This window comes from Ochotona curzoniae, unplaced genomic scaffold, assembly GCF_017591425.1.
Source record: "Ochotona curzoniae isolate NIBS_2020 unplaced genomic scaffold, NIBS_Ocur_1.0 scaffold_4763, whole genome shotgun sequence".
Taxonomy (NCBI): Eukaryota; Metazoa; Chordata; class Mammalia; order Lagomorpha; family Ochotonidae; genus Ochotona; species Ochotona curzoniae.
Genome location: NW_024467123.1, coordinates 3,709,678 through 3,727,010, shown reverse-complemented (window position 1 = coordinate 3,727,010; position 17,333 = coordinate 3,709,678). Strand labels below are relative to the sequence as shown.

The window sequence follows — 17,333 nt, the reverse complement described above, 5'->3', positions numbered from 1 at the left end:
GAAGTTGCAGGAGTCTTGGAACAAGGAAATGTATGTAAAATACTGAGTCCCTGTCAAATACCTTAAATTCTAGCTGCATCAAAGTATTAAATATCGAAAAAAAATCATAAAACTATTGTAAGAAAATAAATTAATTATAATCTAGAATTAAAGAATATGCCCTAAGAACAAAACATTCAGAAGCCCTTAAAGAGGACCAGCATATTCGACCACTAACAGCTAGCCATGGTAAATAGGTAAATGTGTGTATGTAACACAAACTGTGGGGAAAATATACAAAACACGCAATACTATTATTTCTTCGCTCTATAAAGATGTATTAATCAAGAAGGAAAATAGCAAAGTGATAAACAAATCAACCTAAGAGCTCACCGAAAATTAACCTGACAGGCCTTCCCTGTACATGTACCTGGGAAGGCACCAGGAGATGGCCCACGTAGAAAGCCCTGGTGGAATTCAACTGCCCCAGCCATTACGGCCTTTTAGGGAACCAGCAGATGAGAAGATATTTCTTTATTCACAAATAACAGAATGCCAGGTAGATCATCTAGAAATTGTGAATTAAGTAATGAACAAAGATCGAAAAAATCTGATAGCAACAAGTACTGATGGCATTCATAGGAATGTATTCTTAAAAATCCTGACATATATACAGTCATATGCAAAGGGTGACTGTCATTTTTTAATAGCAGAAACCATAGCAATCTACATATACAACACAGATAACTATTTAAATATATTAAGCTTTTTATATTTAATTAAGTACCATGCAACACTTAAAAGAATGAGATAAAATGGAATATATATTTGAAAATTATATCTTATGTGGAAGAATTTTTGAAAAATAGTAAAGTAAATCAAGTAGATGGCAAAACGTTTGTAGAAGTTTTCATGGCATATTTATTAGTAGAAAGGAGTCCTGTAAAGTCCAAAGGGAAAGAAGTGGGAGGAGATTTTCCAATCCAACTTAAACCCTTCCATACTATACGACTTTTGGTTACCATGTAACATACTGCTTTAAAATTTATGCAATACTTGATGAAGAACAAAAGTTAAAAAGGGAACTAAAAAATAGAGAAATAGAAATAAAAACCATAAAGACTTTTGTTAAGAATAAAATATTTACCGTAAACTCCTTGATGGTATCATATTCTGCTACTTTTTTCTCAATCATTTTCAAACAATCCTTGATGGTTGTTTGTTCATTAAAATTGAATATTAATGGTTGGACCTTAGCCAGCTGAGCTAGCTCCCCTTCAGAAACAATTCTGTGTATATCTAATAAAAAGAAAAATTCACACGCATAAACGACTTACATGTATGGGAAGGGAGACTTTTACTGTTCTCTCTTTTGTAAAGGTACAGCCATGGACTAGCCAGTGAAAGTTTGCTTTTCTATCGCTGTGAGACACATTACCTTTGTTTCAGAACAATTACGGATCTGCACCTTTGAAATTACACAAAACCCACTATTCTTGGTGAGCATTGTCTAGCATTATAAACATAATAGATGCAGGAGGTTGGGACATATTATGCTTTAAAATGCAAATTTGGTAGATGAATTAATAATTATGTTAGGGCAAGAATGTACAAGATTGAATTAGGAAAATGAAAAAAAAAAAAATCTGCCCGAGACCAAATGTCTCTAGAAAATCCACCACACGTCCTATTTATTCTAACACTGATCACATACACAAACACACACACACATCCACAACTTAGCACAGAGAGGATCTGTAGTGTAATTAATAAAGCTGAATGATAAATATGCATATATGGGTTGTATTATAGTCAAAAGTAACAGAACATACTCTACTTAATAGTAGATACAGAAGTTTTTAAATGATGATCTCTTAGTCTTGCTGACAATCCAAATTCCAAATGTTTGAAATTTTCACATTATGTCCATTGACCAAAATGCACTAACTCTGGAGAGTCAACAGGAAGGGAATATTTTAAAAGTTTCAAAAATGCTACTATATAAAACTTTTTCTCAAAATTTGTTTCCAAAGCTAAATAATATGTACAAAAATAAAGTTAATAGTACTAAATTATACATACAAAAAGCAATCAAACAATTCAGAAAAGAAACCGATGGAATGTTTTACAAATCTACATATTGCTGGGAAACTTGTCTGGGCCACTCACTCTACTCAGAAACGCTGGGGGCAGGAGTGAGTGCCTGCTGATTGGGAGAGTCACAAATTCTGTAATTTCTCACAAATATGTCTAACCTTAGTGTCAGAAAAGGTCTAAACAGCCAGAAAAGGGGAGATGAAATTCTCCTAAGAGTAAAAGCCATTTTGACCATCTCTGATTCCCAGCAGTAAAAAACAAAAAAACAAAACAAAGCAAAACCCAACCCTTAAAGCTTCCCATTGAGCTCCAGCTTTCCTGGGAGGGGAAAAAACCAAAAAGGAAAGACAAGCTAGAGTGACTGTAGTGGACACTGCTGAGGGTTAGTGAAAGTCACTCAAATCATCTCACCGCAGTAATAGCTTCATCAGAGATCATTCAAATGATCAATGGGGGACAAGTTCATCCATAACATATGGGAAAGACAAGTCAGCTCCCTTCTACCTTACTCCTCTCAAGAAATACACAAGGTGTAAGGCCCCAATTATCACAAGCAGTTCTCTCGTGCCAAGAAAATAAATGAGTGGTGTACAGTAAACATTAAAACAAAGAACCTTTTTAAAAGGTCTGAGATTTGCTCCCATTCATAGGGTCACTCCCCAAGCCCAGCAAGGGCAGGAACTGGGCCAGGCTGAAGAAGGTGGCTAACACAACCCACGTATATAGCAGTAGGAATCCAAGCACTTGAGGCTGTCTCTGCCGCTTCCCAGGGACTTCATTAGTAGGCTGCTGGGGCCAGGCACCAGTACTAGCTATTGGATGTAGCTATTCTGAGGTGGAATACGTGTTCTAACTAGTGTTTTAAATATTAGGCTAGAGAAGGAAGAAAGATGGCCAATTGGGGCAGAAAGATGTGGCTGTGAGTAGGGAGCGAGCAGCAGGACCAAAATGAGTGCTGTGCAGGCCTGGAGAAGGAAGGTCTGTGGAGAGAAATGGGAGCTGTGCGGATGAGAAAATCTGTGGAAAACGCCCAAGGATGGAGCCTCAACCCCTGTCCCAACATCCACGACCCTGGGAGAGCAAGGAACCCCCAGTGTGCCAGTACCCTGCCGGAAGCCACAGAAGCACAGCAGGGTATTATGCCACCAGGTAGCAAAAAATAAAGGGAAATCTACTTGGAAATCCAAGGAATCCCTCTGCCTCCCCCCGCCAACCAAGCCCCAAAAAACAAAGGGGGACATTTCCTTGCTTCTTCTTCCAAGAAGTCTCCCAACTCATCTGAAGAAGACTCAAGGTAAACCAGGAATGACTCGTTTGTACCCCAAAGCAACAGTTACCGAATTACCAAGAAAGGCAGAGAAAGAAGAAACTATAGAGAAACAACACAGTTTAAGGTAGTGGCAATAGCCTCCCTGGCCCCATGCACCACTGAAAACACAAGTGAGAGAGAGAGCCTAGGCAGACGAAAGCCTGGATATAATCTAATCTCATAAACAAATGATATAATGGAAATCAGAGTACCAGGAATCAAAGAACTGTAGTATGCATTTCTATTCTTGAATAAAATAGACCCTCAGGTAAAACTGTTAAATATACTCTACAAATACTACAAAATACTACCATTGCGTATATCAACAATGTTATGATATACATAAAGAGCAGGATGTTGGGGCCTGGCGCGATGGCACAATGGCAAAATCATCACCTTGCAAGCAACAGGATCCCATATGGGTCTGGTTTGTGTCCCAGTTGACCCACTTTCCATAAGCTCCTTGCTTGTGGCCTGGGAAAGCAGTAGAGTAGCACACCTAATGCCTTGGGGACTTCTACCCATGTGGGAGACCCAGAAGAAACTCCTGGTTTCTGGCTTCAAACCAGCTCACCTCCGGTCACTGCGGCCACTTGGGAAGTGAACCAGTGGACAGAAGATCTTTCTTTCTGTCTTTCTTTTTGTAAAACTGCCTTTCCAATGAAAATGAATAACTCTTAAAAAAAAGAAAAAGAAAGAAAGAGAGAGAGAGAGAGAAAGAAAGAAAGAAAGAAAGAAAGAAAGAAAGAAAGAAAGAAAGAAAGAAAGAAAGAAAGAAAGAAAGAATCCCTCTGAGAACCGTTGGTTCCAGTAATACAGCACACGTTAGTCATAAAGTGGACCAGGAATGCCATGCTTGCTATGCCATGTACCACCAAAACTGTTGCCTCTCTATGCACTTATACATTGGCTAAGTGAATTTCAATGAATGCCCAAGGGCACAACAGCCTCAGTTTAAGTCTTGGAAAGGTCACTTTTCCTGCCAACACCAACCAAGAAGGTCCCCTAGGAAAAGGCTGTGGTAGATGTTGGGTAAGGGGATCTACATCGTAAGCCACACAGTATCTGAGCTTTATCCTGCTTTCCCCTATGTCTCCAGCACAGTCATCATTTTCCTAAGGTAAAATGTAGCCCTCAAAATGTAATTTATATAGGAAGGTAAGGTTTGATGAGAAATCAAAAAGAACCCTTTCATGTTCAATCCAAATTGAATACAGACAAAAATGTTTATGACAAAGATGAAAATGAAACATAAGATGCAGAAAAAGCAGTAATGCAATACAGAATGTAAAACACTTTTTAAAATATGTTATGAAATGCAAGATAACCTAAAATCACCTTGTATACAGTATCTGTAACACTAAAGAAATAAGAAAGGAATTGCCATAAATAGGAATATAAAATAGAATGTTGCAACAACATGTCATAGTGAACAGTTACTTTGCAGAAGTAAGAAAAATAAAACCAGGACTCCAAAGTACATGATGATGGATGAGCAGCACACAATTAAATCAGGTGTTTTGCAAAAACAAAGCAAGTAGTTGAAGCTGGATTTATTGACATAGGACAAAAGCATGTTTACATTAATCAGTGAAGAGAAGAAATGAAAAACCAACGAGAAGATAATGTATGCTGGCTAAAGAGTGAAGAACTCGAGAAATCCCCCCTCCTGCTATGTGCTCATAAAGAGCAGGCAAAGGGCAGCACGGCTCCTGTCACCCTCAACGCAGAGGTTAAGGTCCATCAACACTGAGCAAAGAGAACAAAGTACCCTGCACCCAGACCGTAAGGTGTCTCCTGCCTGGACCACATAACTGAAAAGGCACTGCCTGAGATCCAGGGACACCACATCTTCCTAAAACTAAGAATGAGCAAGGACATCCAAAAAATATTATCCTGAGCCTCATTACCAAGCAAGAGAAGTCTAATACAGTTATCATCAGGAAACGAACAACCCCCCACCACCAGCCCCACTGTAAAAAGCTGCACAACTGATTTCTGCACCACTGCTACCAGAGATGGTCAGCGTCAGGGCAACTTTTGGAGCAGAGGACAGATCAGCTGCATCCTGCAACTCCAGGACGGTTGCAGTATTACCCTCGGAGTTACCCTCAGTCACTCCACTTGACCCAGGAGGGCTGTCCTTAGCTTCAAGGTGCAGTAGCTCATAAAAATTCTGCTCTCACCTTGGGAGATCAGGATGCTGACTCCTCTGTACCCCACAAGATCATGACTGTAACAATTCTAATTTCTTCAATCCCGGTGGCACCTAGGAAAGAACCTAACTTATATTTAATAATTAAATTTGTTCATTTGAAGAATGCAGTAAACATTCTGAGTTTGGTTGTTGAGGTAAAAACCTGCCTAGCCCACAGCCTAGTCTGCTCTCATCTCTTCGATAGTAGCCACTAACATGATTCAGTATGTGTACGGTATCTGTGAAATCAGAAGTTGGAATTCTCTGGACCCATAACTGCCAAAGTGAAATCTTTTGAAGACTTTCTGTGGTCATCCTTTTAAACTGGAGCAGGATTGAATTCCCATCCCCCACCCTAGGACTAGGGCTGCTGGTGTTGTAAACTGCAGTAACAAATGCACTCTCCCAGAAAGACCTAACAAGAAACAAAGCAAAAGCAACAAATCAAGTGATAACCTGAAGTATAAACTCTTCTATAACAACCTACTCTACGAAGAAGAAAGAACTATTACACCTAATGTGAAGATGCCAACCTTGAGACACAGGGCAAGTGAAGAAACAGACAGCATGACACCTCCAATAGAACACAGAAATCCTCCAGAATTAGATCCTCATCTGAAGGAAATCTATCAGATGCCAGAAATAGAATTCAAAGAATCATTATAAGGAAACTCAATGCAATGAGATTGAAACTACAGCTCAACGGATTAAACAAATAAGGAAAAAATCAATGAGTGACATGAATGAAAATATCACTAAAGAGATAAAAATCATTCGGAAGAACCAAACTGAAATTTTAGAGTTGAAATCTTGAGTGAAATGAAAACTGAGAACTGTAACAGTAGTGCAAACCAAGTAGAGGAAATAATTTTCTGACCCTGACAAGACTTTTGAATTAAAATGTTGAACAAAAACAAAAGAATCTGAATGAATGAGGAGAGTCTACATAAAATTTAGAGTACCATTAAATCACCAAGTATTCATATTATAGGTATTTCTGAAGGAGGAGAGAAGAAAAGGGGGTCATTGAGGACCTGTTAGATGAAGAAACATGGATTCTTTCCATGTCTTTCCATGGATTCCTACCAGATTTAGCAAGCTTTAAGGACCCTGAGCAGAGTCGGCCAAAAAAGGTCTTCTCCAAGGCATACTCCAGTCAAACTGTCCAAAGTGAAGGACAAGAGAATCCTACACACAGAGAAAAGTGTCACATTACATGTAAAGGAAAACCAACGACCAAAAATAGACTTCTGGGCAGAAGCCCTACAGGCTGGGCCTGGAATATTATAGATTTTTTAAATTATGAATTATAGTTTTATAACCATGACTTAATATATTATATATGATATATTATAATATTGCACATTATAATTTTATAATTAAAAACTATATAATTTTGAATACTAAATGTTCAAAAATTTCAACCAAGAATATAATATCCAGTGAAGATATCCTTTCAAAGTGAATAAGGTATTTTCCAGACAAGCAAAACCATAGAATTCACCACCACCAGATCAGCCTTAGAATAAATTCTGCAGTCCCACAGTTAAAAGCATATGATACCCCCAAATTCACAGACAAATCAGGTAAAAACAGTATCCAACTGAAAAAATGACAAGTGTTAGTTCTTCTTTAACATAATAACCTTGAATGTAAATGCATTAAATCAATTACCACACAGACTTAGGTTGGCTGGATTTAAAAACAACAACAACAATAACAAGATTTTGCTATATATGCTTCACAAATGAAGATCCACATAGACTGAACATGAAAGGCTGGAGAAAGATATAGCAAGCAAGTAGAATCCAAAAAAGAACAAGAGTATCAGATGAAAAGAGTTTAAATTTTAAAAAAAAAAAAAACTGTAAAGAGAGACAAAGAAAAATATTATAGTTTGATAAAAAGGTTCAGTTCACCAAGAAGATAACACAAGATCACCTAGGTACCTACATCAAATACTATTAGACCTTAAAGGAGAGATAGACTCAAATAATAATGGGTGACTTCAGCACCTCATGCTCATCAGTGGACAGCCTGTCCGGACAGAAAATGAGTAAGGGTACAGCAGAGTGGAAGTATATTATCCAGCGAAGGGACCTAGCATTTACAAGACATTTCACTCAATATCTATAGAACAAAAATTCTTCTCAACAGTGCACAGAACATTTTCTGGGATAGCACATGCATTAAATCATCAATCAAGCCTCAATTAGAAAGATTGAAATCACACCATGTATCTTCTCAGCCCACAAAAGAATAAAATTAAAAATCACCAAGAATAATAGAACACTCAAAAATGCATGGAAATTAAATAACATAGGAGGACCCAAAGCCTTGAGACCCTACACCTGCGTGGGAGACCTGGAAGAAGCTCCTGGCTCCTGGCTTCAGATTGGCTCAGCTCCAGCCATTACAGCCACTTGGGGAGTGAATCAATGGGTGGAAGATCTTCCTCTCTGTCTCTCCTCCTCTCCAAATATCTGTCTTTCAACAAAAATAAATGTTTCCAAAGTTTTTTTTTTAATTTTTGATTTTTGAAGTAAAACATGATAATAGTTAAGTAAAATATCTGTAACAGATAAAAGGAGCAAAACACTTCTCAATGAGATATAACATTACCCTTACCTCTGATGCCCTCGTGTGCCCTTCCCTGATTTCATTTTTTGTTCTCCTTCTGGAATAATCACTGCTCTGAATTGCGCTATCATTTCTTTTGCCTTTGTTTATCATATATCACCTTATATATCCTTCAGTTTTGTGAGTGCCAATGAAGTCATAGTTATTTTTTAATCTTGACTTTTCCGTTAAGACTGTGCCTTCGTTACTCTTCTTTATTTTATATAAATGCGCCACAAGCACTCTCACGTATTCCAGTGTTGCAGGGTACCTGAGCTGTTCGTGGTTTAGCACAGAAAAGCCCAATACGCACACTCCTGCCTGGATCTTCCGGTACAAAAAGGAAAGAGCTTCTCTAAACGAAACAATGTGGTCAGTGTAAACTGTCATTTCACTGTGATTTAATTGTCACTTCCTGATTTAAAATTAGGTTGAACAGCTTTTTTCATATTTCCTTGTTATGGAGTGCTTATTCATATACTTTGTCCACTTTTCTATTTGGTTATCTTTTATGTATTCATACGTAGTTTTTTTTTTACATTTCTTGTTAATAACACCAGGAAAATCTAATCTTATTTCTAAACCGAAAAAGAAGAGTACTGAGAAAGAAAGAAGTCACCTTCTGTCTGCTTTTCCTTTACAACTGGCCTTATTAGTGCAGGTGAGTCATTCCCTGTAGAAAGCAAACAAATTTCACTGAACACCAACATTAGCTGTCTCTCAGAGGTTATGAAAAGGCAAAATCAAATTATCATCATGTCTTCACACTGGAAGAACTGAAAAGAACAGCCTCAGACATACTGATTGTGGTTCTTGCCATTCCATGACTTGGAACATCACTCTTTTCCCTTGAAAACCACTAAACACCAGACCTGGTTGGTTAGACACAGGTCTGGAATCTGTGGCTTCTGCTGTTACTCCAGCAGCTGTAGTATGAATGAAGCTTCCTTTTTTTTACCAACTCAAACTGGGAGTATTCCCAAAGATGCGGCTCGGTGGATTTTTACCACAGCACCGCAAACTATAAGAATAAGAACTGAACTAAGTGTCCAACACAAGCAATAAACTGTAAAATTATAGTCAAGTCTCACAATGAAATACTATTTTAAAATTGTAATGTGCATATTTGTTTAAAGGTCATGTTTATACAAGAATGTATTCCCTTTTTATCTTTAAAATATATTTATACTCAAAGTTCTGCTTTTGCCCACAATGTAAAACTGCAATGAATATCCCGCATACCCTAACAATATACACGCACAGGGGAAACCCACTGAGAAATATTCTGCTGAACCCAGAACTGGAGCTGTAGAGTAACCAAGTCACAGGAAACAGAAGGCAAAAGGGACTCCTCTAGGGAATGACAAGACATGAACCCTGGCTCAATCGTGGTGCCTCGTGGGATAAGGAAATGCCAAACACTCTATAAGTGGGAAAGAAGTTTCCAACACAACATTATTAAGTGCTGAAGGTGATTGTTGGTGATGGACAATACAGCAGTCACTGGCACCTGCAGATTCCACTTCACTGTCTTCCCACAGGTGCTCCTCAGAAGGGCAAGGAGCGAGGTGGGAGAGGGAAGAATCGTTCCTGTGAGGAAGGCTTGGAAGGAAAGAGCCACTGCAAGTGAGGAAAGAGGAAAAAGTCCCACCTATTCCAACTGCAGCAGGAACTGCAGCAAACCCCGTGGAAAACATGACATCCACTGCAGCTGAGAAGTGGGGGGAAGGAAAAGCCCCGTATTCCCGGGGGAGAGGTCCTGGCAGGTTCCCAGAATTCTGTACCAATGCTACCGCAAATCTCCAGCCATCAAGCAAGAGGTTGCAAACTCTTTCCCATGATAGGCCTGCCAAAGACAAAAGACTGGGACTGACTTTACAAGGAGAAAAATGAGTTATCACCAGCAAAGCCTGACCACTGAGAAACAGGGACGGAGGGCCTGCCCAAAGCAGAAACTGAACTAAAACAGCAATTCAGCCCACACCTCCAATTAGCACCACCTCATTAACCTAATGGTTACAGCAACACAAAAACAAAATCTAAGTTCACACCCTAAAGACACGAAGAACCTGCATCCTCGGCCAGGCAGAGAATAGGCATAACTTTCTAGGCATAAAATCTGCTTTCTTCAATCTCTAGTTCCCTGTTGCCAACAACAACATTCAGCCAGAAATTATAAGACAGGGTTGGTGTTATGGCACAGCACCTTGAGCTGCCACCTGAGACATCAGTATCCAATATGAGCATGTATCGTGTCCCAGCTATTCCACTTCCAAGCCAGCTCCCTGCTAATACACCTGGGAAGGCAGCAAGAGACGGCCCAAGTGCTTGGGTCCACCAAGTGGGAGATCTGGATGGAGCTCTGGCTCCTAGCTTCCGTCGGACCCAGGACTAGTCACCAACCAGCAAATGGAAGATTTTTTCTCTGCCTCACCCTCTCTGTCACTCTGCCTTTCAAATAAATAAGTAAATTTTAAAAGAAAAATTGTAGGATAAAACATAGAATCAACAACAAAACCACTCTCAAAAAACAAAGCAGTATGAAAAAAGTCGGTAATGACCCTTTCACTAGAATTACCAAAGAGGACATTCTAGGTAACCATCATTAAAATGTTTAAGGTCTTGTAGAAAAGGGGCGGGGAATGCCTCAACAACCAAAGACTCTGAACAGAGAGAATCTAAAAGCTTATATCAAGTGAAAATTTTATAAATAAAACACTGTAACAAGGATAAGAATGTCTTCCATGGGTTCATTAATAGGTTCCAAACAGTGGAGAAGAGAATCAGTAAACCTGAAGATGGACTGACAGAAAGGACCTTAACTGAAACACAGAGAAAAAAGAGCAGGAAGAAAAACAGTAAAAAAACAACCAGTAATACTGGCACAGCTCCCTTGGATTAACATTTGTTGGTGAGCCGTTTATGACCCAGCATCCCCACTCCTAGATATTTACCTTATAGGAATGGAAACTTATGTTTACACAAAATCGGTATGTGAATGTTTGTAGTATTTTCATCCATAAATGCCAAAAATCTGGAAACAACCCAATATCCTTCAACTGGTGAATGGATAAACAAACTGGTGTGGCCAAACAATGGTATACTATTCAACGGAAACAGAGGTCAGGTATCAACGAATGCAACCACACAGATGAATATCAAAAGCTTTATGCTGGGTCAAAGAAGCTGGGCTCACAAGGCTTCATATTTGTGACTCCATTTACGTGACACTTTGAAAAAGACAAAAGTAAAGAAAAAAAATAGATTACTAGCTGCCAGGTGCTAGGGATTCTGGGGTTACGATTTGATTACAACAGATACAAGAGACATCTGGGAGGTGATGGAACAGTTCTATACCCAGATTGTGGTGGGTGACCTTGTCAAAACATCATTGAACAACATGCTAAGAGAATGAATCTAACTCAACGCAAACTATATCTCTAATTAAAACTGTATTTTTCTTATAAACTGTTTTTGTATGAGACCTGCATCTTAATACTTTTATTATCTGGGTCTTAATGGAATTACAGGTTTTTCATTCAACAAACATTATGAGAAAAGCTGATTTCTATACTTGATGCTAGGGCTGAAATGGATGAGCTCCAAGATTCTCTGCAACTCCAAGGTTTTGAGATGTGCTTGACTCCCCAACTTCACAGTTTTATCTGTGTATATCTACATACACTTATAAATACACATTCCTAGCCCAAACCATGTTTGTGTTACAGCTGTGATCCCCTGAATGACTGACCACATATAGAATGGTGATTTCCTACAAGTACATCACCAAACAATGCTGTAGTAGTCTTAGTTTGTAAATTTTCATAATCACAAGATTATCTGACAACACATTTCTCAGGAAATATCCCAGTCATTAAAAAATGCTTGAATATATATATTTATAGATAGATATACATATGGATATATAGATGTAAATACACATACAACAAATTTTAGAATATACTTTGTTCTTACAATTTATATTTTGTACATATTTTGTTTTTTCTCACTATATGTCATTTGGAATCCAAAAATGTTTATTAGTTTATTTACAAAGTACATGCAGTACAATAAATTAAGAGAAATGAGAAAGCAGTTCATATTTTCAGGACTACGCAAATATATAATTCCTGATTTAATAAAATACAAGTCAGTCATTTTATTAAATTGACATTAATTGATTACTTGAAGAGAGGGCAGCAATTCATTGTGATGATTGTGAAATGGGAATTAATTTCCTTTAGCTTTAAAAGAAAATCCTAGAAAACCATTTTTCCCATGTTTAGCACTTCTCCTAGCCCTTTCCTTCATTTGTAGTAAAAGTATCTTTGTGCATATCTTTCCAGAAAGTGCTACTACAAATAGGATGATGTCATACCAGGAAGCACAAAGGAGACAGTCTTTGATGGCCCTGCAGGCTCTACATCATCACTGCTCGACCTGCTTGCGTCACTGAAACGCCATGTGTGATAATCATTCTCACTAGAAAAGAAGTGTATAAGTGGTTTTGGAGAAGACATACATTCAACCAAGAATCTCTAATAATCTCTATTCATTATAAAGTTGCCATTCACCGCCATTGCAGTTCAGCCACCACGTACTTGTCTCATTTTCATCAGCTACAACTCTGCCACTTCTGAGATAATTCCACAGTTGGAATATCTCATCACAAATTCTATCTCCTTTCACCTTTACCAGAATTACATTAGCTATCTTGGGTTGGTTCACCTATTCTCCTCCTTTGCCTAACTCATAAGGAGGTCCCAGTGCTTCAGACCGTCCTTCACTGCCCTCCCAGGCCACAAGCAGGAGACTGGATGGAAAGCAGAGCAGCCAGAGAACACACACCAGCACCCATACGGGATGCCAGTGCTTGCAGGCGGAGGATTAGCCAATCGGACCACTGCACCGGCCCATATCTTCTTTAAATTATATCACTTCCCTTATAGACTTCATTTCATAACATTACTCAATTATCTCAACTTGAAAAGAGAAACACGGTAAGCTCTGTCTTTATCCAGCTAATACATGCCTACGGATGCTATACAAATACTAGCCCACGCTCACTGTTTGCTTTCTGATGTTTCACCACTCAGTACTCAGTTACACTATATGCTTGGCCCTTGATGCACTTCCATTAACAACCCATCCAGCAAACACCTCCTAACTTGACTTCCAGATCTAATTTTCAATATCTAGGAAAAAAATCTTCCAAAATACAAATCTCATTAGATCTGCTACAGAGTAATTCAAGATCAACTTCCAGATAATCTGAGGTCCTACACCCTAGTCATATGACTCCAGTCAACTTTTTCAGCATCATCCCAGTAACTTCTTAATATATTTTATGCTTCACGTTAACAAATGCCTTTTTCTTTTGCTTCTGTGGGGAATTTCAGATTACTTGTTTCCTCATCTTTAATGAGATCACTGCACACATTTCATTCGTTTCCATTTCCTTCTACAGCAGCCTAGTCTTTTAGTTACCAGCAGTCTTCAAGCTAAATACAAATGCATCAAGTGTAGAAAAGCATGGAATGAAGGAAGGAAGAAACCTTGTGCTTCATTTTCAGCTTCTCACACACTGCCTTCCTTCACACTCGAACCCACACTGTATTATCAGCTCTGCCTCTCACCTTTTCCAGCTTCCTGCCATTCTAACTCAACGCACTTCTAACACCAATGAGATATTTTCACCAGTTCTTATCTTTGCTCAGACTTCTTCCCCAAGTATAAAATTTTCTTCCTTTTCTTCCTTCCATTGTCATTTGCTGGCATTCTACTTAACTGAACTTTAAATTCAATCCAAGTACCTCTTCTTCATAGAAGCTTGTGAGAATATCTTTTGTGTGCTCATGTAGCTATATTTGGATTTTGACTCTATAATATTTATTACAGGACCCGGTGTGAGAGTCTAGTGGGTAAATCCTTTCCTTGCATGTGCAGGGATCCCATATGGGTGCCGGTTTGTGTCCCAGCTGCTCCACTTCCCATCCAGTTCCCTGTTTGTGTCCTGGGAAAGCAGTAGAGGATAGCTCAAGGGCTTGGGATCCTGCAGGCATGTGGGAAACCTGGAGGGAGTTCCTGGCTCCAGACTCCTGGCTCTGGATAAACTTAGCTCAGGCCATTGCGGCCAGTTGGAGAATGAACTAATGGATGACAATCTTTCTCTCTGTCTCTCCTTCTCTTTGTAAATCTGCCTTTCCAATAAAAGTAAATAAAATCATTTAAAATATATATTTATTACATTGTACTTAAATTTGTCTTTCACATATCTGCTTCCCTAAATAAACTGTGGATCAAAGAGGCCAAGCTATGTAATATTTTATATTTGCATAAAGTATATTTTACAAAATATATTTTATATTTGTATAAACAATTAAAAATGACTTTTTCATTAGTGTTAGTTTAGTATTCATTCATTTACTGCACTTTTGAAAATTATGCATATAAGTTTTTGCACAAATACATAAACAGACAAGCACATAATTTAAAGAATAGGAACATTATTCTATGGTGTTATGCCGGTGACTGTAGTTAACATGAGTCTCCAAAAAAAATACAGCTCAATACACTATTTCCTTATCTGCTATGTTTGCTCATGTGACACCTAAATTTAAAGATTTTATAAAATACAAAAACTGATGCTTATCTTCTTAATCAAAATTCACTTTTCTTCAGATTCTTTAAATTTTTTGCACATATTACCAAGAACTCACAACACTAATAGTCCTATTATTCTTAGCACATTATTTTCTTTCTGAAAATACTTAATTTCTAGTAAACCAACGCAGCAGTCTTGAGCTACTTCAAGTACACTGCCCTTCCAATTTACAAGGAGACTTTGAGACTGTGTAACTCTGAACATGATAAAGAAATTCAATCCTTCAAAGATATATATATTTGTGTGTGTGTGTGTGTGTGTGTGTGTGTGTGTGTGTGTGTGTTGATGCTGTTTATGGGATCATAAACACAGCCTGTTTCTATGAAAGCTGAATGAGGTTATAAAGAGCTGTGCCATGACAACTATCCAACACTTGAGAACTGCTGCTCACTGTCTCCATTCAGAAGGTTAGCTATGAATATAAATAAGCAGAAAACTTGTTACACAACAATTCTAACTATACCTTTTTGAAGTTTCTTGAAAAAGAGATTCACAATTCTGATGACAGGTGTTTGCCTTTCCTGAAGTAACTTTCTTTTCAAAAGCCTAAAGGCATATGAAAAAAAAATTCAGCCCTGATTTTAGGAACATACAATGCAAACGTATAGTATGGCTGCATCTTCCTTGAGAAGAGCTATAAAAGGTTTCCAAAGAAAGCACTAAAACCCAAACCACAGGCTCCAAGTTCTACCCCTGGGAAATCACCTGAATCCTCTATCTCTCTAGTAACCACTGATCATCTCTATCAAAACAGAATGCACAGGACTATGTATGCTCAAAGTCCAGTTCCCACTGAATATATATTACTTCTGCAACATCTTAAGATGAAAAACCAGTGTGTCAAGTCTCATTACATCAGGGATTATTTGTACACGGCTGTATGAAATTCATGGCCTCAGGCATCCACTGGGTTTATAGGGCTGTGTCCCACGGAATACTGGACTATTGCACTGGTTCATAAACTCTGAAGCTATTATTTGCTGTTCACAAATACAACGTGTTTTACTTTCCCTGTGAACTAAAAGCTTAGCATTATATAGGAGCCTCTTAATGCCTAATTCATTCTGTATTTAGGTCTCTGACATTGCCACAACTAAACAGCTCTTTTCTTAAGAAAAAAAAATATATTTTATTTTGATTAGAAAGTCAGATATACAGAGAGGGGAAGAGACAGAGAGGAAGATCTTTCGTTTGTTGATTCATTCCCCAAGTGGCCACAGTGTCGGAGCTGTGCTGATCCAAAGCCATGAGTCACGACCTCTTCTGGGTCTCACATGCAGGTGCAGGGTCCCAAGGCTTTGGGCCAGCTCCCACTGCTTCCCAAGGCCACAAGCAGGGAGCTGGATGGAAAGCAGAGCCGCTGGGAATAGAACCGACACCCATATGGGATCCCAGCACGTGCAAGTTGAGAACTTCGGCAGCTAAGCTGCCGCGCCAAGCCGAACAGCTCTCTTTTGTTAGTGTGTACTTTATGCACACCTATTTAGTTGTTTTACTTTAAAATATCACTCTATAGCAAGTCTTTCCTAAGATTCCATATCATTACATTACATAGCTGACTAATAAAATTAGATGAAACAAGCTCTGGAGTTGGCCCTAGTTCTGAAAAAAACAATTTACCAACATTAACCAAAAATAAAATTCCCTAAAAATAAATTTCAGAATAATTAGAATTGGAATGGTAAACCTGTTAAAAAACTTGAGATGGAGGAAAAGTGGGGCAGTGTTATCACACCAATATGTCTCCTACATACTTTTTAAAAAGTCATTTGGACCCAGCACGAAAGCCTAGCAGCAAAAGTCCTTGCCTTACAAGCACCAGCATCCGATATGGATGCTGTCTTGTGTACCAGTGGCTCTGCTTCCCATCCAGCTCCCTGCTTGCGGCCTGAGAAAGCAGTCAAGACCTTGGCACCCTGCACCTGTGTGGGAGACCTGGAAGAGGCTCCTGGCTTTGGATTGGCTCAGCTCCAGCCATTGTGATCACTTGGGGAGTGAATTATTGGACAGAAGATCTTCCTCTCTGTCTCTCCTCCTCTCTGTATATCTGACTTTCCAATTTAGAAAAAGTCATTTGATTAAAACTCATTATTTTAAAAAGTGGTATCACCTAAGAAGTTCTAATACAATTTAAACCTAAGACATCTTTCAAGTCATGCTTCAAATCAGCATGATTATAGTTTTCAAAGAAGCAGACTGTTCAAGATGACTGCAATTCAAATGCAAGGCTTGCCTGGGACTCTAACACATCTCTGATTTAATGATATGTGATCTGGCTAACACGAGTCAAGAACTAACAAGCAGAAATATAATAAATCGTCAACATGCCAGGTCTTTCAGAGATGGCTCACTGAATCAAATTAATGTCAAATTTTAAAGTCTTTGGTTATTTTTTTCTGAGAAGCCTACATTGTCTACATCACATCCACCAAGGATTTCAGATGATAAAGTAAAAACAGTAATAAAAA

At 38.5% G+C, this 17,333-nt stretch overlaps 1 protein-coding gene across 1 annotated transcript in view; it reads right to left on the bottom strand.

Moving 5' to 3' along the window:
• Window positions 1-17,333, bottom strand: part of PTPN20 (protein tyrosine phosphatase non-receptor type 20) — a 74,008-nt gene that overhangs the window by 34,731 nt on the left and 21,944 nt on the right. The window contains exon 2 of the mRNA XM_040970387.1: window positions 1,127-1,268. Coding sequence (XP_040826321.1) covers window positions 1,127-1,268 — 142 coding nt within the window. The remainder of the gene's footprint in view (window positions 1-1,126; window positions 1,269-17,333) is intronic.